The sequence below is a fragment of the Theobroma cacao genome, chromosome 3, assembly GCF_000208745.1.
Source record: "Theobroma cacao cultivar B97-61/B2 chromosome 3, Criollo_cocoa_genome_V2, whole genome shotgun sequence".
Classification (NCBI taxonomy): Eukaryota; Viridiplantae; Streptophyta; class Magnoliopsida; order Malvales; family Malvaceae; genus Theobroma; species Theobroma cacao.
Window position 1 is genome coordinate 2,009,285 of NC_030852.1, and position 27,279 is coordinate 2,036,563.

At 32.9% G+C, this 27,279-nt stretch overlaps 1 protein-coding gene across 1 annotated transcript; it reads right to left on the bottom strand.

Moving 5' to 3' along the window:
• LOC18604089 (DENN domain and WD repeat-containing protein SCD1) lies at nt 4,188-25,405 on the bottom strand. Its single transcript, XM_018118077.1, has 31 exons — nt 24,923-25,405; nt 24,739-24,832; nt 22,785-22,986; nt 21,214-21,355; nt 20,831-20,931; nt 20,034-20,097; nt 19,716-19,829; nt 18,154-18,374; nt 16,770-16,824; nt 16,593-16,676; nt 15,392-15,587; nt 15,142-15,271; nt 15,029-15,059; nt 14,884-14,928; nt 14,204-14,279; nt 14,016-14,089; nt 13,887-13,937; nt 13,425-13,582; nt 13,117-13,164; nt 11,811-11,868; nt 11,624-11,707; nt 8,990-9,251; nt 8,705-8,895; nt 7,797-7,861; nt 7,542-7,665; nt 6,216-6,397; nt 6,047-6,118; nt 5,785-5,945; nt 5,593-5,634; nt 5,176-5,384; nt 4,188-4,582 (listed from the first exon to the last, which is right to left on the bottom strand). Exons 1-31 carry the CDS (start codon nt 25,094-25,096, stop codon nt 4,487-4,489), a joined length of 3,606 nt encoding a protein of 1,201 aa, XP_017973566.1. The 5' UTR covers nt 25,097-25,405; the 3' UTR covers nt 4,188-4,486.

Below are 27,279 nucleotides of genomic sequence, written 5' to 3' on the forward strand. Positions count from 1 at the left end.
CTTTAGTTTCTGGATGAAGATTTAGAGCAAGAAGATCAACCCTTAAAGAAGGCCCTTCTTTTTCTGATCAATCCATCCATCTTCCTATAGCTATTATAGTGTTTCTTCGTAGTTGGAAACTCCTTCATGTAATGGTGAGAATGAGAATTCGAAGTATAGTACTAGTGATCAGCATATTTCATATATGGAAGAGAAAAAACCTTCAAACCTTGAACCAACCACTCTTTGCAATTCTCAACATAAGATTATAAAAATAAAATTTAACCATCCTTCTAAAATTCCTTATACTCAGAAATATATACAAATTGAAGATAAACCTTCCAAGCATGAAGCAGATACCCATCCTGAAGATGTTACGGTCATGAAAAAGACTTGCAACAAAAGGGTAAGTCTATCTCTTCATTAATTTTCTATTAGTATAATCATGTTTTATGTATAAGATTAACAGAGAATTATCGGTGATTTTGCCTGATGATAAATGAAACGATTTGGTCATGTCCTTTGTTCATCAAGTTCTACATAATGATTTTTTTTTTCTTTTTTCCTTGTCTTCAGGACAAAGAGGAATTCGAAGAAGGATTGAGTAACCTGGCTGTGCCCAAAGGTCATTTAGTTCGGGTAGGTCTCTAATTTCCTGCAGATATCTTTCATTTGTTTACAGTTCTTTTTCTTTGTTTTTAACCTTCAAATTACATCATTAATTGTAAAAAAAATAATAATTAAAGGGATCCGGAAACATCAAAGCTGTGCCAACCACAGTGCCAGAGGCTAATAATTCCTTCATGCCTCATACAAAGCCTGCCAAGAGAAAGGTAATCTTCTGCTTCACTAGCTGTTCCCCTCTCTCTTAATTTCCAAGTGGTTAATTTCATTATTGAGGTTATGTTTATGAAAATTTATATGTATAAATTCAAACCAAACAAATCATGTAAGTTCGATAGTAAATCTAGAGTCCATGCCCCTTGTCATAATTTATAATAAGGATTATCTTTTTATAAAGTTTATTATCTTCCATTCCATAAATATCTTTCAAAGTATTATAAGAATCAAATCAAGACATCAAAGTTAAAGCCTTTATGTCTATTTATGCACTAAAGTCCTATATAACTATTGGGACATTCCTTTTGGGAATTGGGAGGTAGTACCAAATTTGTTACATATGATCTTTGAATATATCTTTGTAGCATATTTAGGTCGCATTTAGTTGATATTTTTATTTGTTATTTATTTTTTAAAAAAATATGCATAGAAAAAATATAACATAATATTTTAAAGCTTAAACTCTTGAATTATTTAAGAAAACTCATATAAATTTTTATTCTTTTATTGAGATCAATCAAATATAAGTACTTTTATTCTAGAGTAAATAGAGTTTTATGGTTAACGGTTAACTAACTGTCATTAATTAAAATGATATCAATTTTTTATATTCATATATGGTATTAACATGACATGTTAACTTATCATAGTAGTGGGTGAGATTGTCTCATGGTTACTTCATCATGTCACGTTATCACTTATTATGACAAATCAGTAGGCCACATTAGTATAATGTGGCATAAAATGGATAAGTGTTATTTTAATTAATAACAGTTAATAATTTATTAGGACCTATTTGTTCTAAAATCAAAGTATAAAAACTTGATTAAATGTAATAAAAATAAAAATTTATTTGAATTTTCCTAAATAGTTCAAAAACATTTTTAAATATTATGTAAGAAAAAAAATAAAAAATGAATAAAAACAAATAATAAATAGTAAAAGTATCCATCAAATTAAAACTTAAATATACCTTAAGAATTAAATTACATAATGAAAAATCTTCAAAACAAAAAAAAAATTACAAAATACATGAAAATAACTTCCACATATCTCACTACTATATATGAAAATATTTTTATCATAAAACACACTAATTAGAATTTAAGGCTCCAATTTAAACATTTCAAATTCAAATATCAAAATCAGATAAATGAAATTTATGAGACAAGAAAGTATTATTTCTCATTATGTAGTCAAATATTATACGTAAGAAAAATTTAAAAACAACCGTAAAAAAAAATTTTTAACACCCATAAAAAAAATTTTTAGATTATTTTAAAGTAAGCATTTTTAGCTATAATTAATGAAAAAGGGATTTGAGTTTTGCAGCAGAAAGAAGAAATGGAAAATGAAGTGGCGTTCTGGGAACAACATAAGCGTCAGCTTTTAGAGGTATGTAAATCTCAATCTACATTTTGTTTTCCACGATATATTTAGTTTGTTTCCTTTTCTATATTCAGAACCAACGCATAATAAATAATGTTTGTGATTTCTTTCCCCCATGCTATGGTTTAATCAGTCGATAGAGAAAGTAAAGGATTGCTTGGAAAAGAGAAAAGCTCTCAATTTGCGACTGAAGGCCCTCAAACTACAGGTCTCTCATCTTCTTGAACCCTCGTTTCTTTGCAATACATTTGTTGTGATTGATATATGACATTGATTAGTGTTTCTCTTTATGTCTCCTCAGCTTTCTACTAGTAAAAGCAAAACCTGATTCGAGGTAATAAAAAAATTCTCACTTCAAAAGTAATAATAATAATAATAAAATTACGAAACATCTTATTGTTATTTTTTTTTTATTTTTGAATTCGAACTTGATTGTAAAATCTTAAATGAACGTATAATTGATATATAAATACCGTCATTGACGACTGAAATAAGTACTACGAGATTAAAATTTTTATTTTTACTTATGAATATTGTTTTGCTTTGGTTTTTGCGTTTTGTGTAGCGAAAGATGGTTGGAGGGGGATGATTTTGAGAGGATCTTCAGGACTGACTCCTAATGTAATATACCGGGTAGGGAGGTTACGTTTTATGCAGAGTGATCTCGAGTGCAACCATGGCCTTTGTTCTTTATAAATTACCATAAGGGCAGACTGATTAAAAAAAGGATCTCTGTACCAATCCAAAAAAAAAAAAAAAAGGAGGATCTCTGTCCCTCCTACTTAGTTATGCACACCACCGAATGGAAGGGTGGTTTTTGTAAATTTATGATGGTAATGAAATTCCATCATTTTCTTCTCAATAAAAAAAAAAAAAAAATCAATGCATGTAATAATGCTCTTCGTATGTTAAACTTGTAAATTGATTTAGGTTTTAGAGATATATATTTGATTACAAATTAATCAATAATTTATGATCATTTTTAGCACTAAACACCTCACTTTTAATTATAATGTTAAATTCATATACAGGTACATTTTAGTCTATAAGTCTGAAATTTTAAAATGGTGTCTAAGACTTTCCTGGCTTCGAAAAAGTTTATCCTTTTTTGTGAGCTTTATCAATCAAAGCAAGCCAGATCAATTAATCCTTTTTTGGTTAAGGAATTAGTTTGAATTGAGAGGAATGAAAATAATTCATTTGTTAATTTGGGTTTTTTTTTTTTTTTGGGCCAAGTCTCTTATGATAAACAATCCCTTATCACTTATTTGTTTTATTAAAAATTTTACTTAATGCACAACTTTATGATTTTATCATCATTTTCCTATTAAAATAGTAGCAGACTTTCACATTGATCCCATATTTCAAAATAATTAGCACGTTTTGATTCAAATATACTAATTATTATACTTTTTTTTTTTTGGTATCAACTAGACTGGAGATCATTTTCTTTCACTACCTCTCTTAATATTTGGGTTTTAATTATTTCTTTTCTTATTGAGACTTTTTTATTACCTTTATACTTTTATCACTTTTTTCTAGTATTTATCATCACGTGTGTTGCACGTATATACTTGTTTTATATTTATTTGTACATAATAATTATATATAAAATGTTTTCGAAGTGTAAGGTTAATTTTTTTATAAATAAAATATAATGATATATAAGACAATTAATAATTCAATTGAAAATTTGTGCTAATCATAATTTATAAATTATTCAATATTATTAGAATTAAGATAAAATAATTTTTAAAAAAATCATTTAATACAGTCAAAATTTACAAATTGAATAAATCTTAATAATATTTTATGAAAAAACATATTTTTAATAAAAATTATTCAAAACAATCATATACATACCTACAAAATACATAAATAATTTAAAAATAATAATAAACATCAAACAAAAATTTAAATTTTTTTTTTAAAAAATTAAAATATCAATAATAAAAAAATGCAAAATAATACTTTAAAAATATAATAAACATCAAACAAAAATTTTTCTAGCAGGAATTTATGTACAAAACTGTTGGAAGTACAGACACCTTTGGCATGCATTGACGAACCAAACAAATCAAGACAGCCGCCCAGAGACCAAACAAGGATCAATAAAAAAAACTCATACATGATATGATTACAAATGAACACAGGTACAAGCCGGAAGATCAGCCAAGAAAACTTTTCTTGCAAAAGGTTTGACCGTGGCCATCACAGCCTCTGCTTTCATTACCTCTAACAATCAGGCAGTCACAAACACACAAATATGGGAAGAAACTTAGATGTTGATCGTCGCTTCCCAAAGCCTAAGAATTCCATTACGGCCGCCACTGCATATCCTTTTCCTTTCCAGGTCTGAAGCCACACATCTCACCTGGTTACCACAAAAGAGGCCAGAATCAAACCAGCAAAAACGTATCAAATCTCAACTAACATAGTTTTTGACCTTATAGCCACTGAAAGTAGAGAAAATCGAAACTGCTTGTTGAAGACTTTGGGAATTATTAAACTACCTCAACATACACTCAGCAAGCAACAACAAAAAGCATATATGTGAAACAAATACAGTTTTTAAGACATTTAAATTGATCTTGGTTAGGAGTTTGGGTGAGCCTTATAGCTCCACATTGAAGGATTATGGAAGATCCGTTCAATGCTATCTCTCTTGTCCCCTCTTTTAAGTCTAAACTATAGTTGAAGGATATAATTTACCATTTTCCATTCCTCTCTTCTATCTTTCTTCCTTTAATATCTGGAAGCACGGCTATAAACCACAAGACACAGGCATGAGATGACAAGGACACAACAACCCCCATCAGGAAGATCCCAATCAGGGGCTATTTTCTGACTCTATTTTATGTGCTTTTGTGTATATGTGAGTGCTAACATAATTACTTAAAAACAATAAAGAAATGCACAAGAAAAAGCAACCAAGAACCATACAAGTGCAGGGAAAAATAAGCATACCACAGCACTGGTCTTTTGTGGGGTCCGATAAAGTTGCCACCCAGACATTTTTGATCCAGTGTTAGAGAAGCTACCAAGTCTCTCTTGAGGCCGATGGAAGAGAGACATAGAATTGTCAGCTGCTCCAATTCCTAGCCAGTGGTCTCCAGCATTTATAGATAAGATAGCAGCACTATGAATAGTTACATTCTTCACGCATTTTATACCCCCTGCATGCATAACAAAATAGAACTAGTAGCATTATTGACAGTAAAAGACGAATTAAGGAGATAACTATCAAATAATTATCATCAACAAGCACAATGAAGAGTCAAACTAGTTTTAGATTAAATCTTCAGCAATTGACTTAACCAGGTTGGATAAAAGCAAACCTAAAAGAAACTTGAATAATGCTCAGAATTTGATTATTGCACTTACCCTCCTCATTTTCCCAAAATCGGAGCAGCCCATCCGCCGAACCTGAGAGAATATTTTTCAAAATATTATTACTATATTCTATTCTTTTTCCTGCCCTAGAGATAAAATTGTTGCTACAATTCATTCATATTTATAAAAATGCACCAAAACATGTAAAGGTTACAGTAAAGACACAACAGACTCAGAGCCAACCAGTTATTATTCCTTTGTCTGATGCTGAATATTCGACACAAAGCAGTGGGCCAGCATGACAGGCAAGAACAGCATCACATGTTCCCCGGGAAACAGACCAAACTCTAGCAGTCCAATCATCACTACCCGTGACCATAGTGTCCCCATCCATTCTAATTGACCTGCATAACTGACACATGAACACTGTTCCTTCCAAGGTTTTCACACACACACACACACCAATGAACCAAAAAATTAAAAAATTCTGCATTTCTTTGCTAACCGTATCCACTTTGTATGCCCTAGAAGCTTGTGCATCTGCCTACCAGCACGGATGTCCCAGATGTTTGCTACCCTACAATGCGAAGGATTCATCAGATTAATTTCAAGGCAACAAGCCATAAATCTAATTTTATAATCTACAGGAGCATTGCAAGTGTTCTGGTACATACGCATCTCTGCCAGCAGCAGCCAAGATGCCAGTGGAGTCATCATACTCCATGCATAAAACTGCACTAGAACAGCGACCAACTGTTGCCACACAAGTATCAGTTCGGACATCCCACATCTTCACAGTTCCATCATGAGCAGATGTTAGGACACGTTCACCTGACAGCATCTGCACACAGCTGACCTACAGTAAGAAAAACAGGGATCTTGTGATTCAATCATCTAATTCATGTACATTCAAGAAAAGGACAAACAGCTGAGATTGTATCTCTTTTTAATACATCACCAAAGAAAAAGCATTTAGAATTAGGAACTACTAAAAGTAAAAAATAATTAATAAAATAAGAAAACAAAAGCTTTCCAAAGAGGTTGACAGGAAAGCAACTGAGAATAAAATTTTGCACCAGAACATAAGAGCCACAAAACACTGCATAGAAATGATCCCTACTCATGAGAAGCGGAATAAATATGCTGAGCAGCTTGCTTATCCATGATAAAAAAGACATCTCTATAGGGCAAGTATCACATGTAGTAGATAATAGTTTAAAACATGATTAGTAATCCAAAAAGTGCAATAAATAATTCTAACAAAAGGTAACAAAAACATACAGCTGCAGAGAGGTTCCTTCAACTTTGATTATAGATTATTCCTCAAATGTGTATATATATAATTACAAAAGCATGTCCACACTTGTACGCCATATTCCTGACTTTACTGAGCATTGATAAAAATACAGATTTGGTTTAAAAAAAGAGAATGCTAAGAAACCAGAGTGAAAAGGAAAGGTCTTATGCTTAAAGAAAAACCCCTTTTTTCCTTTCATTTCTTTCCAAAGCTACGTCAATGTCTTCCTCCCCTGACCAACCCTTCCCCCACCCCCTTCCCCTTCTTCATTTTTACATTCTGAGTATTTTAAACAGTCAATGATAATCAATGTTGTACACATTAGTGAGCTACAACAACAGAAATCATTTTATAAAGCCGCAATTATGGACCCACTTTATCAGGAAAATAGCACTTCCTTTCTTTCCAAACATAATATATAAATAATTGGAACTCTATTATGCAACATTCTCAGATAACCGAGCAAATCCTTGACTGGTTCAAAACCTACTGATACTACCATCAAGGTAAAAAGTTAAGATGTCCTACATTATGATTAACATAATGCTGATAATAATTGGCATTGTTCTATAAATATGCAGATATATCTTCTACAATGCCAACAGGTGCAGCAAAAGCTGTATTCACCATTTACACATATTAGAAAAGGAACATTCCAGTCGTATACCCAGTTTGCAATCCAGAATGTTATGAACAAGCAAACCTGTGCATCATGACCCTTTAGCTCCTCTAGTAACTGGGATGTTTGCTTGTCCCATACAATAACAGACTGATCGTCAGAACCAGATACAACTTTTCCTCTGTCAGAACTAATGGCACGGATGGTTCTGCATGGAGAAAGAGTTACGGAAACTGTTAAATCAAATAATATGAACAAGAATATAAATTTAACAACCAAAGGAACATTGCAACAAGAAGCACAACCAACAAAAGGGTTTAAATATTCCATCACAGAGACCTTGTATGTCCTTTCAAGGTTGTGCGAAGTTCAGAACCGCGAAGACTAGGATCCCAAATTTTAACCTGGAAGATTTACATATCCAATTGAAACTTTCTCCACAAAAAAAAAAAAACAATCAACTCAAAATTTTAATGCATGTAGAATTAAATGCTTCAGGATGTCCACTGAACTTATGATACTGAACAATCATAATTATATGCACCATTCAATGAACCAAGATTTTATGGAGGACAAACAAGAAACACAAAGATTCCATTCCATTACACAAGCAATGATAGTTAATTATTGAATACAATTTTAGATACAGTAGACATCTCTGTACTAGACATGTCAAATGTCATAATCGGATTTTGAAAGTGAGAAAAGCAACTAGCATACAGATGTGAATCTGATGGAGTTTACAGGCAATAAAAGCAACCAATATTTGGTGTGAAGGTCTAAGAACCCAAATGTTGTCTAGTGATTCTGGCCAGCTGAAATACCAATCAATGACCATTTGACAGTACAAAAACACCTAGAGGTTCCTCTTCATCTGAACACGATTCAAGAACAGAACAATCAAAGAGTGTTAGCTTGACAAAAGATTTCTCTTTGAGAAACATAACCGAAGACCTGAACAAACAATATAATAACTTCTCCTATCATTTGAAAACTAAACCAGCCAAAGTTTGATCTTTTTTCCTCTTCTTTCAGGAAATAGCCGTTAGATAGGCAAAAAATAGCCAGAAGAGGAAAATATAACAAAGCCAAAAAAAAAAAAGGAAAAATTGGAGGGACTCCCTACTTGTTGCTTTCCACAAGAAACTCAAGCCATTTAAAGGCAAAAACAAGATCAATAACATTGAACAGGCAATGTAGCACTCTAATTATGTGCATGAAAAAAATAACATGATATGGTAACTCACCGAACAGTCAGTGCTCCCACTAATAAAGAAACCTGCATCTTCACGATCACCCACCAGATCCCACACCTCTCTTCTTGTTACACAATGCAAAGCAGTAACAGCACCAGTATGACCCCTCAATATGCGAACATTGGTTTGCATTTTCTTCTGCCCAGCAGCAGACAAATCTTGTTTGCTCGGATTCCCATTCTCTGATGCAGTTAAAAGATAATAAACCATGAAAATCTAGGGTGCATGGCCTAAATATTAAACATTCCAAGCATCTAATGCTAACAAAAGATATACCTGAAGCCCCACCATCAGAAGTAGATTTACGAACACGACTAAAAGAGTTTGCTCTTGATGCTGTATCCCTGCTGAACATGCTCTGCACCCAGCTCCTTCCAACACCAGAAGCCTCTGCAGGTTGTTGATTCTCATCTGCGGCATCCTTTGGGCGCGGGGATGACAATCCAGGAGGCAATAGTGATTGTGACTTCACAGATGAGATGCCCCAGTAATTGATACGAAGTTGCTGGATATGTGACAAAAGTCCTCTAAGTTTTATCTGAAGCATATTGGGGGAACAATCGATTCAGAAATTATATTCATGAATTGAAAGCAGAAGCTGTGTGGACAAGACGGCCAGGAATATTGAACAAAATGATTACTAGTCATGAGCATCAGCTTCAACATAAATAAAGTGCTTCATACTGGAGAGAGAGAGAGAGAGATGTTAAAAAAGGAAGGACAGGATGACTAGGATGAATATTCCGTTTAAAATGAATTCCAACATGTCAGAGTAGATTAAATTATTCTTTGTGTGGCTGAGCTTGCAAGCTTAATGGAAGTGCATTCCGTAATCATATAAACAGGATCTTGCACAAATATTTCTCCTACTTCTTAATCACATAACCAAACCAATCAACAAATGAAGGAAAACCAGTTCACTTCCATTACCAACAGCCAACTTAGATATGCTAAAATTTACCTTTAAAGAAACATGAGTTTTGAATGGGATGATAAAAGATATTTAAATGCATCCATACATACTAAGCAATGAGACAGGTGACTAGGTTTCACCAAAGGTACATGTACAGAAAAGGACCAACAGTACATAAATGGTACCTAACTATAACGTCAAAGGTGGTTGAGCCTTTTTTTTTTTTTGTGCAATATAGAAATATACTCATTTAACTGACACCATTAGTTAAAGTTGATGATGTGTTTTTCACCAAATTAAATTGCAATGCACGTCAATTATGTGGATATAAATTACAATTACCAGTGTGTATGTTTGTATAAAAGCAGAGGTCCTATGGGATGATTTCTGAGCTACATAGACTACCAAAACTATGGAGGACACAAATGAGAAAGAAAAAAAATCACATTTGAGCAAAAGAACAGACTTGTAGCTTGTACAAAATTCAACTTCGAGATAATAAGTTGAAAGCTCAAAAGCCCAACTTAAAGAAAAGACAATAAATGACAATAAAGGTCCAAATACTGACACTGCATTCATATACTTTAAATAAAAAAGGGATATTTACAGATTGACTATTCAAGGAATGAGAGGGTAAATAACTACGTCAACAACAAAATAAAAATTGCAATCTTGCTATTAAATGTTAAAGCATAATTTCTTACATTAGTATCCCCAAATAACAGTATCAATAGAAGATTAAAAAGGTGCTTGCCAAATTGAATTAAAATCAAATTAACCAAATAAAATGAACATCATGTTCAAGGCATGAAAAATGAAATTGACAATGAACCAGGAAGAATGGAGTGAGAGGGCAAGGCTGCATGAAGGAGAGAGAAGTATTAAACAAGTCATGTTCACTATCACTTTCTATATATGCCTCCATAAATGCAGCCTCTTATCCAGGAGCTGTCAGCAAATTAATAGAGCCTTTGGAACTAGAATAGGGGAAAGCCAAAATACCTGATGCTAAAGAACAGGGTGTGGGTCCAGAGAAGAAAGTGTGAGCCAAGGGTTTAGAGAAGAAGACCAAACAAGGTGAAAGAGGAAAAGAAAAGGGAGTGAGAGAGGAAAACAGTGTCGAAATCTGCTGTAAACATTGTTGATGAGAAAAAAAACAGCAAGTATGTTAAATAGAGGCTGATGGGTTTTCTAAAACCTGGAGGAAGAATGAAGAAAAGGGGAGAAAAAAACAAACTGAAGCAACTAATTTTCTTAATAAAAAAGGGTTAAAATGCAGGCATTTAAGTTCAGGTTATCAAAAATATTTTCCACATAAGTAACATGTAAATATTATTGATAGAAAACTACACCATCATCTATAACTAATAGTGTGAGTTAAGTTAGCAAATTAAACAGATGTAATAGTTTAAGCACCACATTAAACAAATGCTCAGTTCAGGTACCCAAATTAAACATGAAGTTATAAATTCAAGTACAATTTCTGCCATTAACCTGATTGATGAACCTATATCTGGGACAGTTCAAATATTCCTCATCCTTTTTTCATATCATATATAGAAGTGAACATAGTGAATTCTTAAATTTACAACCCTTGGCTTAGCTTATGCAGATTTTAATTGTTTTCAACTTGTAGCTTAATCAGCATCTCAGATGCTTAGTGTTGTCCCTATCTTTGGCTAAAAAAAAAAAAGTTCTCATCTTTTCAGAACACTTCTAAAAAATCCAAAGCAGATAGATTCCTTTGTCAAGGAACATCCAATATTCATTACTTGAATGGTAATAAATGACATGAGAACCAGTTAGAAACTTAAAACAGAAAGAATCCTTAGATCAAGCAATACATCAAAAATTAATCAATCAGGCTGCAGAGATAATCCCGAAGCATACATATGTTGTTGAAAGTTAGAAGAAAAACGAAGGCCAAGACACTTCTATAAACATTGTACTTTATTGTCAATCATAATAACATACTGCAGTGTGGAAGATTTACTTACGAGCAACTTATATCCAATATTGTATCTCTCTGCTATAGTTTCAATCATGTACCAGCCATCATTATCAGCAAGTCCCAGGCCCGCCTTCAAGATAACAGGAAATATGATTAATGCTTACAGATTTGAAAACAAACAATAAAATACATATAAGTGGTAGAAGAAGATTATAAATTATGAAACAAACTACCATGTGCGAAGCCAATACAATTAGCTGTGCTGTCACCATAGTTGCATAATTGGCAGATCTGAAAATAAAATAAAAAACAACAACCACAATAGATAAGCAATAGTTTCCACTTTCACTTGGGAAAGAGAGAGGTTCAGTGAAATTGAATGTGCCAGAAAAATAAAACCGATTGGCTAGAATTTTCTGTCTGGGAAGGATAAAGAACAATAATTGAAAAGAAAAGAGAGAAGGAAAAGAACCCAGAAATTCATCTGGGACAGTTTAGCATGTAACTGTTCTTGACAAAAAAGCAATTGCATGTAACTTTTAATGAGCTTGGACAGTTTAGATTAAATTAGATTGCAAAGAGATCAAGGACTGATTGTAGGGCTACAGCAACCCTATTGGAAATAGACTCTTAATGTCAGGTTAGTGGCTATCTTATCATATTTTTCAGATTTATGCGATAGAATTAAACCCAAATTTTCAGTGGTTTATCCCAGAACTAACTTCTACTGTGTTGACTTCTCCTAGCACAACATGAGATTCCATGCTTGCTGTAAAAATCCACCAGTGTGATAGATCTTATGTGATGAACTTAAATCAGAGAAAGCCAGCAAGGAAAGTAGAGTAGCAACAATTATTCAATCTATTTCTTTGATCTCTAAGTTTTTCATCTGTCATTTCTATATGTTCAAGATTGGACCCTTTTTGAAGGCCAAAACAATTTTGCTCCGCACCACCCAGGGAACTTCTTTCCATATTTCTTGGATCATCCCTTCTCCCTTTGAAACCCTATCATCCATTGGCATTTGTATTGAGAATTAAATGGGACAAACTGCAGGCAAGAGATTTAGATTTACTAAAATGCACCCCAACAGATTTACCAAGATATTGGGGTAGGCAGACTCATCTAGCCATAACTCAACAATAAGCAGAGTTTCAGCATGTTTCAACCAACAAAAGACACCAGCATTGGTAACTAGTAGTGTAATTATCTCAGATTAAGTTGCAATTATAGACCTGATCATGTCAAGTTGGTTGAAGAAACCATTGAATGGAATAACACATATAACAAGTTAAAATCCAGCTGAAAAGTGAAAAGAACTAAAAAGAAACTCAGTAAAACCATAACAACAGTTGCAACGCACATCAGTCCACTATGATTTCTGCCAAAAACCTCATCCTAAAGCATAGCTGGTTCGATGAGCAGCCAAATTTCAAAAAAGATTACTACAATATAACTATATTTCATGCACAAGATAATAGAATTAACAAATAATATTTCAGAAATTACATTTTAAAAATACTAAAGTTATTAACATACTTGTTTGAAGACTGCTCCATAAGATAGTCAAAGTATCCTTCCCAAAACCTGAAACAATATCCAGCTGCTTTCTAAGATTTCAATGTTTTGTACAGAACCCTAAGGGCAAACAGGTTCTCAAAGGCAACTGAAGGAACAAATAATAGTCTAAATTTTGGAAGACAGAAATAATGTACCACCACTAAAAGTAAACCTTATGCAAAGGCATAACTGACTAACTTTTGATTTATAGAAACCAAATCCTACTTAAATGAGAAAAAAATGACCATTAAACATAAGTCCAGTGAGTGGTACACAGTAATACATACCGTAACTCCTCCCATATAGACAGAGAAATAAGATGACGCTGGACATAGTCTGGAACATTATTGGCATCTTTCTTATACATCTCAGCAGACACTTCCAGGGCATCTCTAATAGTCGAAACATCATTTCGAGAAGTTGCTCGACTGATTGCTGTTTTGAGCTGAATTTGTGCATTAATACATTTGGGGGACAAGGAGGAAAAAGAAAAACATTATTACAAGATGAACATCAAAAGACATGTCCGAGCAGAAAGTAAAAAATAAAAAAAACAGCCTATCAGAAGTTGGTGAATAATTTGCTTCATTAACAAAAATACTTAAGTAATATTAATTATTCATAAATTACTCAAATTTCTAAAACCATTAAATACTGAAAATGAAAAACCGTCACATGAAATGGTAAAACATGAATTACTAGCTCCACTATTTAAAACCCCAAGTACAGCCACAATTTACATTACATACCAATTCTTTCACTGCTATAAACTGTTCTTCAGTCAACTGACCATGCCATCCCTGAGCATGAAATCCAGTATAAAGTTACTACTGCACTAAAACAGTTAATCACGGTATGATTCTAATAGCTATACATACTGAATTTATGTGCTCCCTTATGCACTCAACAAAACCACTACCACCAATTCCCTCTGCATCAGACTCAATCAAAGCTGCAAAATGAAAGCACATATTCTTGTTAATGGAAGCAGATAATATTTACAACTACAGACATAAGATGTCAGCCTAAAGTAAGAATTAGAACTGAGCTCTTTTAGGAAACATACCCAGAATTGTGCCATATTCAAATGATGAAAGCGGATCCTCTGTTGCTCCCAATTTCAAAAGACGTAGCCATAATCCCTGCCAAAGAAGCAAAGCACAAAATTTAAGAGAGAAAATGACAAAAAGTACCACTATAACAACGTAGTATCAACTTGACATTATGAAACCAAGCAAAATATCTTTTTCTTTGTCTTATTTAGAGAATTACAACTTGATGAAAGAAAAAAACAACCAATAATTTTTCTCTATGCAATTCATATTTAAGAACAATCTGTTTCTCTCCAACACATAGAAAGCAAACCCTCCTACTGGCCTTCATATCAACAAAGACACAATAATAAAAGACCACTATAACAATTTCAGCCTCAGGTTGACATCGTGAAACAACCAAAATCTCTTATCTTGTTTGAGAAATAATACAAAGCAATAATTTTCTCTTTTCACATTCATATTGTAACAACAACCAGTTTCTCTCCTACATATACAAGCAAATCCACTAGCTGAATTTCGTGTCAACAAAGACACAATAACGTACAGAACCATTCATAGAAGGAACTAAATCAAACAAAAGGCAATTTCAATCCTCCAATATCAATCGTAGACATGAAATGAAGCGAAAGAATTGAAAACAAAATGTATTAAAAAAACAAATTGAAAAGAAAAAAAGATCATGAACTTATACCTGCAACTTAACTTTAATGTCCAAAACCATGCGCTCTCTTTCTGCCTGCAAAACAATGATAGTTTGAATTCGTTTACAGCAATTCTTATCTTGACAAAAAAAAAAAAACTAATGAAACCTAGGACTGATAGTGAATAGAACTTACAGCTCTCTCCAATGAACTTACAGAAGGTGAACTGGGAAAGCAAGAATGAACTTGTTAGGAACAAGTTTAACAAGTATGAGCAAGTACACAAAATATCTCAACTTATAATGTACCTTGGAGTTTGCCTTCCTGAATATTCAAAAGCCCCATTCGCTGCAGCAAGAATCTGCTTTCTCTTTTCTTCTTCCTCTTCTGTTCTAACAGTTGAAGGGAACCTGTCATAGCTATACTTGGCACCTGATCCTGAAGAAAATAAGAACAAGTGAAACATTGATTTATTTACATCCTCCCATGTATTTGTCACTTTGAATAAGATTGATGTGAATGAATCAAGAACTTTGACAAAGATTCACAAAAATATACCTGATACTCCAACATCTGGATCTGATATTGTTATGATTTCAGGCTCCACCATTGTGGAAGAAATAATCGAAAGAGGATTTTGACCTCTTCCTATGGCATCTTGTAATTTGTCAAGAAGGTTATTATTGTTCTCATCTGAACCTATACCTCTCTCCAGATAATCCAAGAAACCGTGAGAATCTAGAAATTGTGCTATCTGCCCAAAAAAAGGGGGAAAAAAAGAAGACAACAACAGCAGCACCAACAGGAGATGAGAAAATTTTCAGAAAACTGACGAAAAATCAAAAATAAAGATTCCTAAATTAACAAAAGAGCGAATGCAGCTATGGAAGAAGAAACTGGTTTTTTTCATTAATTTAATTTCAGTACCAGCCATTTAGGATTTTGTTTTATAAATTCTGGCTGTGTCATGTACAGGGATTACTGTAATTTACGCAAATCCGGCAGCTGGGGTAAAATTTGATTGAGTTTATTTTGTTTTAGGAATTTCAGAAATTAGATTTTCGAACCCAAGTTGGTTATTCACTTGTTTAAAAACTAGTTATCGATTAGGAATACTAGTCTAGTAGGTCAGTAGAAGCCTAGATGTCTTAATAAATGCCTTCTAATCTTCATATTATAGCACATGCTTTTTTTGGCGAAATTATTGAGGCATGGATGTCTACTAAACACCTATAACTTTCATGTCTTTGTTTATTGAAGCATAAATGCCTAAAAGTATAGAATGCTCTTTTCTCCTCCTCTCTTGCTACAATGTTCTCAAGTTACTCAAGTCAGCATAAAAACAGGACCCATAAACTTGCTCCAAGTTCTGCTGCTGCCCAAAACTTCCAGTAAAGCATCCTTCAGTTCGAGCCTCTGTATTGAGATTAAATCTCAACTAAATGAATCCCTAATTGCTACTAAAACCTTCACCAGTATTTTATACCCCAGCCATAACCTTAAAATCCAAATGTCTAACATAACCCTTTCTGAACCCTAAGCAAACTCCTCAAACTGCCCAACATCAAGAGCATTGACTTTGTATACACAATCCTAAAAAAAATGTACTAACAGAGTAGAATAATGATGTAAAAACCAGGGAATATGCTTTAAAAATTAGGCAAACAAGAAATTTCTACCATAATATACATCAGAACTGAACCATCACTAACAAATTCATTTATGAAAGATAATTTTAAGAAAGAAGACATAGCATCACCACAGGCTCTGGTGGCTGATTGGTTGACCGAGACCGCTTCTTCAAAAATGCCTGAGTGTTGAAGGCCTGAGTGGCATTGTTTTCCTAACAAAGATCATTTCAACCAAGATACTCAGGTTAGGTTGGTCCAAACAGTAAATGCCAAACTCATACAAGATCAATGACCAATTTTCGTACTATGAAATTGCGGTAGCCACCTAAGATTGAAGCAAAGAACTTTAGGAATATGAACCTGCGCATACAAACAATTTGCTTAACACAATTAATTCTTCAAATTAATCAGATACGTAAATAAGAAGTCTTAAATCACAAGTTGAATATTGCACCATATACAAGATAAGCAATAAAAACCAAATTTCCGTAGAAGGTTAATCAAATGCATATCATAAATTTTTACAGCTTGGCTTTCAAATACAGAACAGAGAGAGAGAGAGAGAGAGAGAAAACAAAAACAAAAAACATGGTGAGAATCAGAAGATGCCTGGAGAGAAATAGAGTCAACTGGGAAAGGTAGGGATAGAATCAAGAGGCAAATATCTCAATACTCAAACTATTCAAATCACAATAATTCATAATACCAGCTCCTCAAAAAAATTAACCAACCAAAGACTTATAGATACAAGACATAAAAGCCTTAGATAAAGCCAAACTTCCAAATATTCCTACTTAAAAATAAACCCTAAAGCCAGTCCTCCACTAAGAGAAATGAACTACAAAAAGTTTTGTAGCAACAGAAAAATTACCATGGGCAATTATTTCTGTTGATGTCATACTTACATTCCACCAGGAAGGTAATGTTCCAAAACAAGAATAGCTCAAGCAATCACGTAAATGTCCGATAGAAAATTTTTGCCAGTACATAAGGTGAAACTTAATGTTATTCAAGCAATGTCTTAAGTTGCAGTCCATACAACTATTCCTTCAATAATATTGATTTAAACGAATACAGCCACAGAAAATCTTTCTCATTTTGTCAATTATCTGAAATCATTACCAAAAAGAAGCCATCAATTCAGTTTTTGTCTCAAATTACAAAGGCAGAGTTTGAGGTACATGCAAAAATAATGTGTATCAATAAAGGAGATAGCTAACTAAGTAAATATATAGTGGTCATTCACACATCTACAGAGAGAGAGAGAAAGAAGAGAGCCACATGATAATTTCAAACATTAATAATGCAGTCTGAATCAACATACATGAAAGCTCAGATAATAAGATCAAGCATAACCAGCATGGGATAACTTTTCCAAGATAATAATGTAATTTGATATTTCTCTTTTTCTTGCCATAGTACCCCTTTTCACCTCTACAAGTAAAATGAGAATGAAAAATGAACATATGCACTCCACTTCATAAAAGCAACAATCCAAACCAAATATCATAAAACAAGACTTTTGCAGTTTAAAACAGAGAAAACAGATAGAAACTGGTTACAATCTTGTCAAGAAAACAATATGAGAGAATCTTCACAACAAGATATGTCAATGCACTTAGTATAGAATACTTGCTATAGGAATGTAATATATACTTCATAACATTTCATGTGGCATCCAAGTATCACCTAAGCTGAAGGTCATGATCCTCTCCCCAAGGCTTGTTGCTGATTTTAAAATTTTGATCTGATGAACCACATAAATCAGCCTTCATCTGATCTATACCCACCACATTTGGATACAACAATTTCAGTATTTCACCACGCAACAAACTTAATTCTGGGTCGGGAATTGGTGGTATTTCTTCTGTCGTGGTGATTTGGTTAAACTCAAGATCCACAACAACTACCTACAACATAAGTCAAGGGAAAAAGAAGCTTAAAATATAAAATTAAAAGTTTCAATGTCAAGAAGATAAATTCTACACTGAAATCAGTTACTAAATATTAGGTAGCAAATTTTTAAGCTCAAAAATCTTATGGAAAATCATCTGCTTGAGATATTCTAATTTTCAGGATCTCATAGATGCATAGAGAGCAAACATGATATTATGAGTATAGTAATGCCTAGAAATAATCCCAGAGATAGGAGCTGGATCCAAAGTGCCACAAGGACTTGGTCCACATTGCTCCATTTTGTGATTTCCCCTTTTTAAGAAATAAAATGGAAAGGGAAGGGGCAGAGGAAAGAAGAGGTATGGCGTTGTAAGATCTTGAAAAAGAAGCCTAGAAAAGGAAATGACGTTGGGATGAGTGTCTGAAATTCTAAGTTACCCCATTTATGCTGCATTGGAACAAAAGAAAATTTCCCAGGAGAGAGAGATAAACAAAGCACTAAATATTCTCAGGCATAAGACATCAAACATTCACCATCACCATGCTTTTGGTAAATACATGAAGTTTCTAGATTGGTAACTTGGCCACCTTAATTCTCATTGCAAGTGAATAGGGATTATTCTTTAGATAAAATAACTTCACTTCATGTATCCTGAATATGTATAAACACATATGAGTGATCCTATGTTATATAATGCAATATCTTTTGCCATCAATCAGTTAAGTAGTTATCTACAAGAAGGATTAATTTAACGAAAAGCAACCATTTAATTATTACAACTAATGACGAGCTCCCATGATTTTGATATTCAGCTTGACATCCAAAATCTTATAAATTGAAAATCAGATATGTAAATTATAGACTTAATTTGTAAACAGATAAGGCAATTGTTGACTAAAAAGAAGCCAGACGACCCAGAATCACAGAAAGAAACTTGCTTCGTAGCTCCCAATCATGGTATTTTTCAATGCTGTGAGTCTAAAATCAAGCAAAAGTTGTGAAATGAGTACTCTGCTAGCTGTTTCCACAATGACTAAAAGTCTTAGATACCTGTTGCCCGTTCAACAAGCAGAAATAAATGAATTCCAAAGTGTTTTGCAAAGTCATTTGTCCTTTTTAATACAAGGGAGAGTGCTACAGTTCAAAACTGGGATCTCAATCCAAACCCCACCCCACTGTGGGTTCAGCAAGGTCATTTACGAAATGAGTTAAGATGGGAAATATTGGGAAGCAACAATAATAATTGAGAGCAGCATGCAATAACAAATCATATACAAATACTACAGAAACAAACAGAAAACAGTGAAAAAGAACACAAACGTAATAAATACTGAAGTTCATGCAAACTACTTACACCATCCATAACAAGATTTGATGTATCAACACCTGAATGGAGACCCATCATGTATGGTGTAGGAGCGTCAATGTAGTCTACTCCACTGAAAAACAGTAATGGAATGTAGACATGCTTCAGCACGAAAAAAAGTTCATGAATTAGATTATAGTTTACAAATCACTCAAACAAAAAAAAAACACTCAGCAGTGGCTTATCTAAATATATGAAAAGGGAAACGATGAAAGGTTAGCTGTGATTTTATCCATCATACAGCAGATAGTACCTACCAGTTTTTAATTAATTAAAAGAACAGTGAGTTGAATGTATAAAGCTTACCTGCCACCGAAATGGATAAATCAAATGGCATATGGCCTCTGAGACTAGAGTTAAAAGTGAATACCTGCCAGAAATCAAATAAAGCAAGGGAAACACATTAGGACAATAACCACCTGTTCGATTATGATGAAAATGGTGACAAAAAAATCAACATCAAAGAAGATACTGACAATCTGAATGTCAATAACATCTCTCGGCAACCTTAAATACATTTTATCACTGCAACCACATCAGTCCTAGGTGCAAGTAACCAATTAGATAAGGCCTCATCAAACAAATTGGGCCTAACAAACATGGTTTCTAAGACGACGTGATCTGAGTTACTAATCACTTGACTAAGGTTCTTTTTTCAGGGAAAATCACTTCACTAAGTTTGAACAGGAACTAAATAAAAACAATTTGACGAAACTTTTGAAAGTGCTTTTGTATAAAGTAAAGGGTCTCTCAAGGAGATGTACCATGAGCTATGGTAGAAATAAAGTATATCCCTTTGATATTTCAAAACCACAATTAAAACTGCAAAAAGCTTGTGTATTTAACATGCTAGCATTAAATAGAGAAAAACTGCATAAAAAGCACATTGTCCAACAGAAATAAAATAAAATATTACAACAATTTAAAGAAAATCAACAAAAAATTAACAGAAACTATAATTTTCTTTCAAAAAGTCATGAGTGATATAGCCAGTTTCACACAACAGCTTGCAAAAGCTCACAACCGTTCCATCAAAAGTGCTAATATTTACAACTTAGCAGGAACTCAAAAGAATTTCCTTTGCTCTAGATTTAGAAAATTACTTGTTAGATCGAAGCAAAATCCTCCTTTCAAGTAACACAGCTGTAAAAAATTTAATCAAGTTGTCAACATCCAAGCACTGTACCAAAGGCTGAAATGATATCTGCAGCAGTCGGTGAAATATATGTCAGCTATTTTATTATTTATGTTCTGCTGTTCATAAATAATTTCTTAGGCTCTGCTCGAGTTGATGCTTTTGCTATTTTCCTTTTGTTTTTTTTTTCATTTTTTATTTTTTTGCTTTTCCTTTCTATTCATTTTTTGCAATATATATATATATATAGCAAATAGCAAAGGCATCAACTAAACAGAGCTTCAATAATACAATCAGCAAAAATGCATTATCATGCAGCTAACGTATCAGAGAAGAAACAGAAACTCATACATCTGCATGAGGTAGACCATCTTTCGGGGGAGCCTCCACAGAAAGCAAGCAACTGTCAATAGCAAACAAGACCCGATCTTTCCCAGGTGTAGGCAACGGTACTTTGGAGACCATATATGCAATAATATCCCACAATGGCTTGCTGAAATTGTCACAGAGCTGACAACATTAAATGCATTAAAAAGAAAACCACAGATTTCTATATCTCCATTGATCATGTAATATTATTCAAACGTATTAAATCATTAAGAAAAAAAAAGACAGGTATAAAATATTGATCTCATCTTGAAAACATGAAAAGCCAAAATAAGGGCTGGAACAATCAATAATTTTGCAGCTGATCTGTTATACTTGTATCCAATTCAGCCCTTGGCCCTTCAACTATAATTTTGGGTTAATTAAGGACTCATAAAAAACCCTGTTGTTGGTCCTTAATAGCACTTACGTAGCACAAACTTAAAAAAACCCTATGTTGGTGCATAGATGGCAAAAAGATTCATAATTTTAATCCATTTATTTTAAATTAAGATAATTAAAATTAGATTGGCCTTAAACTTTTTTTTTAATTAATAACTATAATTAACCCTCAATATATCACAAAAATAAAAAATGAACATTGAAAGTTGAAGTTATAATATGTCCGTGTTTCACAATCTGCAATTGCATGTCAAGCCAAAAATGAAGAAAAAATCTAGAATAGCAATGGGAGGACTGATGGAAGGAGGAGGGGAAAAGAGGACAGAGAGATGGGGCAAAAGGAAAAAGGGGAAAAGGCATCTTCAACCAAGCAATTTATGCCATTTGGCACATCCATTATAAGGTTCTCACAAGTCACAATCAACATCAGAGATTGAAATTACAGCACGGGATCTGGCACCCTGGCATCAACTTGACGTTGGAAGTGGATCTGGTATTAGATGTGTGCTTCAGCAGGGATTGGCTCAGATCTGACATTTGATACCGATTGGCAACACATAAAACCCTAACCAGGGCTGGACAACACAAATATGGTATATAGCTTTGAATATAATGCTTGCACTGGTTTCAGTATAAAAGGTGCTCATTTTGTGCCAAATGGCCCGATCCAATGCCATCCGACACAAGTCTAACTATTGATGCCAGATTGGTGTAGTCTGGCATTTAGTCCAAAATTGAGGATAACAAACAAAAAAGAGAAAAGAAAATGGGAATATAAGGAAAACAAATAAGAAATCCAAAGAAGATTTCTTAATCTAAAATATTTATTCTCAAAAGTGATCTATCTGTTCTAAAATTAGGTTATTTATACATTCAAATTTTAATTAAGATCAAATATGATTACATTAGCTTGATTCATGGATAAATAAGTTACATCATTAAATTTTCCCATGTAGATACCAATTTAGCATGTATAGCACAAACATTATTAAAATTTTTGACATATAGACACCATTTAAGACATGATATGGGCACCTATTCAATCAACTAAGGCAAAAAAAAACAAAAGGAGACAATTAAAGTTTTCAAAACAAGATGTTTTTGATCCCACAAAATCACAAGCAATTTAGTGTTTATGACAAATTAAAACTCACCTACTACCAATAGGGGAAAAGCAAAGTGCAAATAGCTCTTCTAGTGCATCCCGAAGAACACGAAAACAAGGTGAGCGTGAAACAAGACAGATACATTTGTCAGCAAATGAGTTTGTGGGTATACGATAAGCTTCCGCAATATCCTCACTAACTGGATCCCTAAATGCGATGCAACTGACATAAATTTTTGACCCATCTCCCTCTGCAGAAAATAATTCATCAAAACCGACAAACAAGTTAATGGTGTTTTGGAGCAAAACAAATAAACAATTGCCATTGAGCTTTACAGCGCATTCACATGAAATAGAATTGTAATAAAAACGGAATAAAATAAACAAACTGAAACGAGCAAATCCCAAATGTGATGTCATGAAACATGTCATGGTTAAAGAAAATTCTCTAAACAGGTAAGAAATGTTTATCTAGGGACTGCTTCATTGAAAAGAACTCCTACAAATCCCTAGTTCTCCCTAATGTTTTCCACACCAAATGATTATAGAACTAATTCCTAATTTCCAGAACAGAGTTTGAACATTATAGGTGAAGTCCTCCATTTGGTGCTAAAGTTCAAATAACCAACCACAACCATATCCATTATCAATTGCAAAGGAGATAGATGCCTGGTTTAAAAACACCAAGAGACCCTTAAGTGTAAGAAAGTTGTCATCTACCATCTAGAAAAAGCAAAATAAAAATAAAAAAGGCTGCAGAAACAGCAAACAATTCAAATGCTGCCAGATTGGGAAGCCAGAATAGGAACATTCTACATGCAGTCCACTATCAATTTGTTCTTTGAGTGTGAAGAATCCACCTGATCCTCCGTAAAATACTTAATTTACCTAGCCAAATCAATCATTCAATAAAATTCATTGTCTATCACAAAGAAGATTGATGCCAAACTCACTTGCCACTACCATGAGGCAATCAAATAGCAAGCAATAGATTTACATGTGATGAGATGAAAAGAATCTTAGAGAAGTTGTCAGCCGCTAAGTCTGCAAAACAGCAACAATGCAAGAGCTGGAGTCCTCTAAACCAGGCTAAAGCCTGTCCCCAACTAATAAACGCAGCAGAGTTTTTTCACATTGATAGCATCTTCAATCTGATGACAATATCCTCCATGACAACAACTAGAATTTCATAAGATCAAAGGTGCCAAACCTAGAGCATTCTGATCTTATGGGAACTGCAAAATCAAAACTTCTAAAGATAGGGTGCATATCTTGATTATGAAACATAACACTAAAGCTAAGTAAAGGCTGACCAATTAGTCACAGTTGACCAGGTTCAAAGAATGGGTCTTGTGAAAGTCCTAATGCAAAATATTTATGGAAATAAAACGTATTCATCAAGTACAGCAACATTCCAGTTTCCACCTTACTTCAAATAACTATCTGTTGCTAAACTCGGACTTGATCTCTTCCACATCTCAAGTTCGAAGAGCTATCAGTGGTTTTGGATCCTTCACTTCATCATGTAAGTGGAAGAGGAAAATTAAAGCTTGTGAGTTCTGACATACTCTTCCACTGTTAGACTTGCTTGTTAACCATGCAACAACACAAGCAGATAGCTATACAAGGGAAAATAGTCAGAACAGACCACAAAGGAATTTGAACTACGGATTGCTATCAAGCATTTCTCTGATAGTTGTTGCATTCCTCTATTTCACATAATTAATTTCAAAAATCTCTCCAAGTTGCAATTCCAATCTATATCAAGCCCAATGGCAAGGCAAGCAGAAGGCCAGTGAACCCGCCAGCACCATTTGACAAGCACATTGTCTAAATTATACTAAAGGGGCAGTTCCAATCACGCAAAACCTACATTAAGCTCAATCAATTCTCATTATGAGTATAAGAATCGACTTCATGAAAACAAAATCCTCTTCCTTGCGACACTAAATACAAAAAAAAAAAATTATTACATAAAAACAACAGAGGATACACTATCATACCGGTCAAAACAATGGGATAGCTCCGCGGGTAAGTCGAGGGATCGTTAGAATCAAACCCTGATGAATAAAACTCCACGCCAGCAGGCAAGACGCACTGGAAACATAAGGTTTCAACATCAAAACCACAAACATTCGAAAAAGCAATTCAAAATATTTAAAATGATTGAAATTGAAGGGACATTACGGTGGGGAGCTGAGGAGGAGGAGGTGGATAGAGGGAATGATTGGGAGGCGGATACTGGTCAAGCAGAGATGGCAAATACATGTACTCGGTTCCGTGGTACCCTTTCGTCCCGTCTAGTGTACGAATCTCGGGGCCAAGCCCGCACACCACGAAGTACTCAAATATTCTCGCCATTTTTTATTATATGGCTTGGATCTGATACTGGTTGTAATCCTTCTCCGATGAGTTGATTGGTTGCTATGGTTTTCGAGATCTGATTTGCATTTTTACTTTAATTCTGGGGTTTTCTGTAGAAGAATTGGAGAGATTTTGAAAAGACGAAGGAATTTAATCGAGGAAGAGCAGAAGGAAGCTTCTTTCTTAGACTGTTAATTTGTTTGATTGATTTTTGACTACGTATTGTGATAGCTCGACTTCACCTGAGCAGCTTTCTCACCTGCGTTTTGCTCTCTTTTTTCTCGTTGCATTTTTTTTTTTTTTGGGTTGGTTTCGTTTTCTTTTCTCCTTTTCTTATCCATTATTAATTATTTTTTTTGAAAGATTATCCATTATTAATTATTAATGTCATAAATGCCAAAAAGTGTTTTAAGATATCAAAATAATAATAATAATAATAATAATAAAACAAATAAATATAATTCTTCTAAATTAATTATTGACATAATATTATGTTAAATTAAATTTTTAGTTTTTTATTGTTTCGGACCAGTAACCCAACCAAATTGAAAATAATTTAAATAAAAAAGTTTGATCTAATTAGTCTATTCGATCCATCGATTCATAAAGTTTGATCTAATTAGATTATTTAATCGATTCTCAATTAAAATACTTTTAGACCAAATCAACTAAAAAATCAAACTTAATATTATATTTATATAAAATATATATTTCCTATTTACTACTTTCTAAGTTATTGTCACAATTAATTTTATTATTTTTGTTATGTTGAATCTTGAATATTAAATTCAGAGATTAAAATTCTTGAATATTAATTTGGTGGCTCTTGTGGTTGTGGATGCTAATTTTTTAAGAATGTGGATGTTGTTAATATCAAATATTATAATTTATGTAAGTGAAAAAGACAAATGTTATGTTTTTTTATGTTTAGATTATTTGTATATTTTATAATTATATATGAAATTTATAAATTTCAATACTATAAAAGATAAAAAAGACAAAATTTCGATTCTTTTGATAAAAAACCAAAATGACCAAACTAATTCAATCTTTGGTTGTTAGATCTTCTCTTTAAATTTGATCTTTTTGATCAACTTTTCAAAAAAATTTAATCCATTTAATTTTTAGTTATAACGGATCAAATCGACCAATTGCACATTCTTACTTATAACTAATGGTGAATTAATTATTATTAATTAAAATATCACTTGATATTATATATCACATAATGCAACGTAATATGCTAATATATTATACTAAAAAATAATATACTCATATGATATTTTCATTTTCTACGTCAATGTTGTATCATCATGATGTCAATATTATATACGTATAAAATGATAAGTGATATTTTTATTAATAACAATCAATCAATCATAAATTATAAGAATTTATTTGACTCGAAATAAAATAATAATGGCTTAATTGAATTTAATAAAAGAATAAGAACTTATTTGGATCTTCTCAAATAGTTCAAGAGGTTTTTTAAAATATTATGTGAAGATCTTTTGTAATAATATTCACTTTTTCAAAATAAAAAATATTTTTTAATGTTAAAATACTAAGTTTAAGGAAGATGCTCTAAATTTTGTATAGACTAAATTTCATCTATGTCCATTAAATTATTTATAAGTAATTTTTTTTATCCTTCCATTAAATTATTCTTCAGTGCTAACGAATATGTCCATATGACATGCTAAAGAGACATTCACGTGTGTGCCACATAATCTGAAAAAAAAAAAACCTAAAACGTAATATCAGCTATAATATGATTAATTTATAATATTATTATATAATGAGTTTATATATATTAGTAAAATTATTCATTTATTAGCTAAAATTACATCTTTTAGGTCCAAGGTTTAAAAAATATTATTTATGTTTACGTCTAGATACGCTTTTTATTTTTTTTTTACTCTTAAATATAAAAAAAATAACGAAAATGATAAGTTTTGAATTTATTGCATAAAATATTCACTTCACTTTTTATTATAATTAAAAAAATACTATATTATTTCTAAAACAATCTTGTCATTTTATTTTTTTACTATCTCAAAGCAACACCTAAAATGTCTCGTTCAGCCTTAACCCTTCTGCTAGTCCTTCTTGAATCTTTATGTTTGTACTTCCTTCACAAGCTACACGCTAGCTCATGGTAGCCAAAACACGCCAAAAAT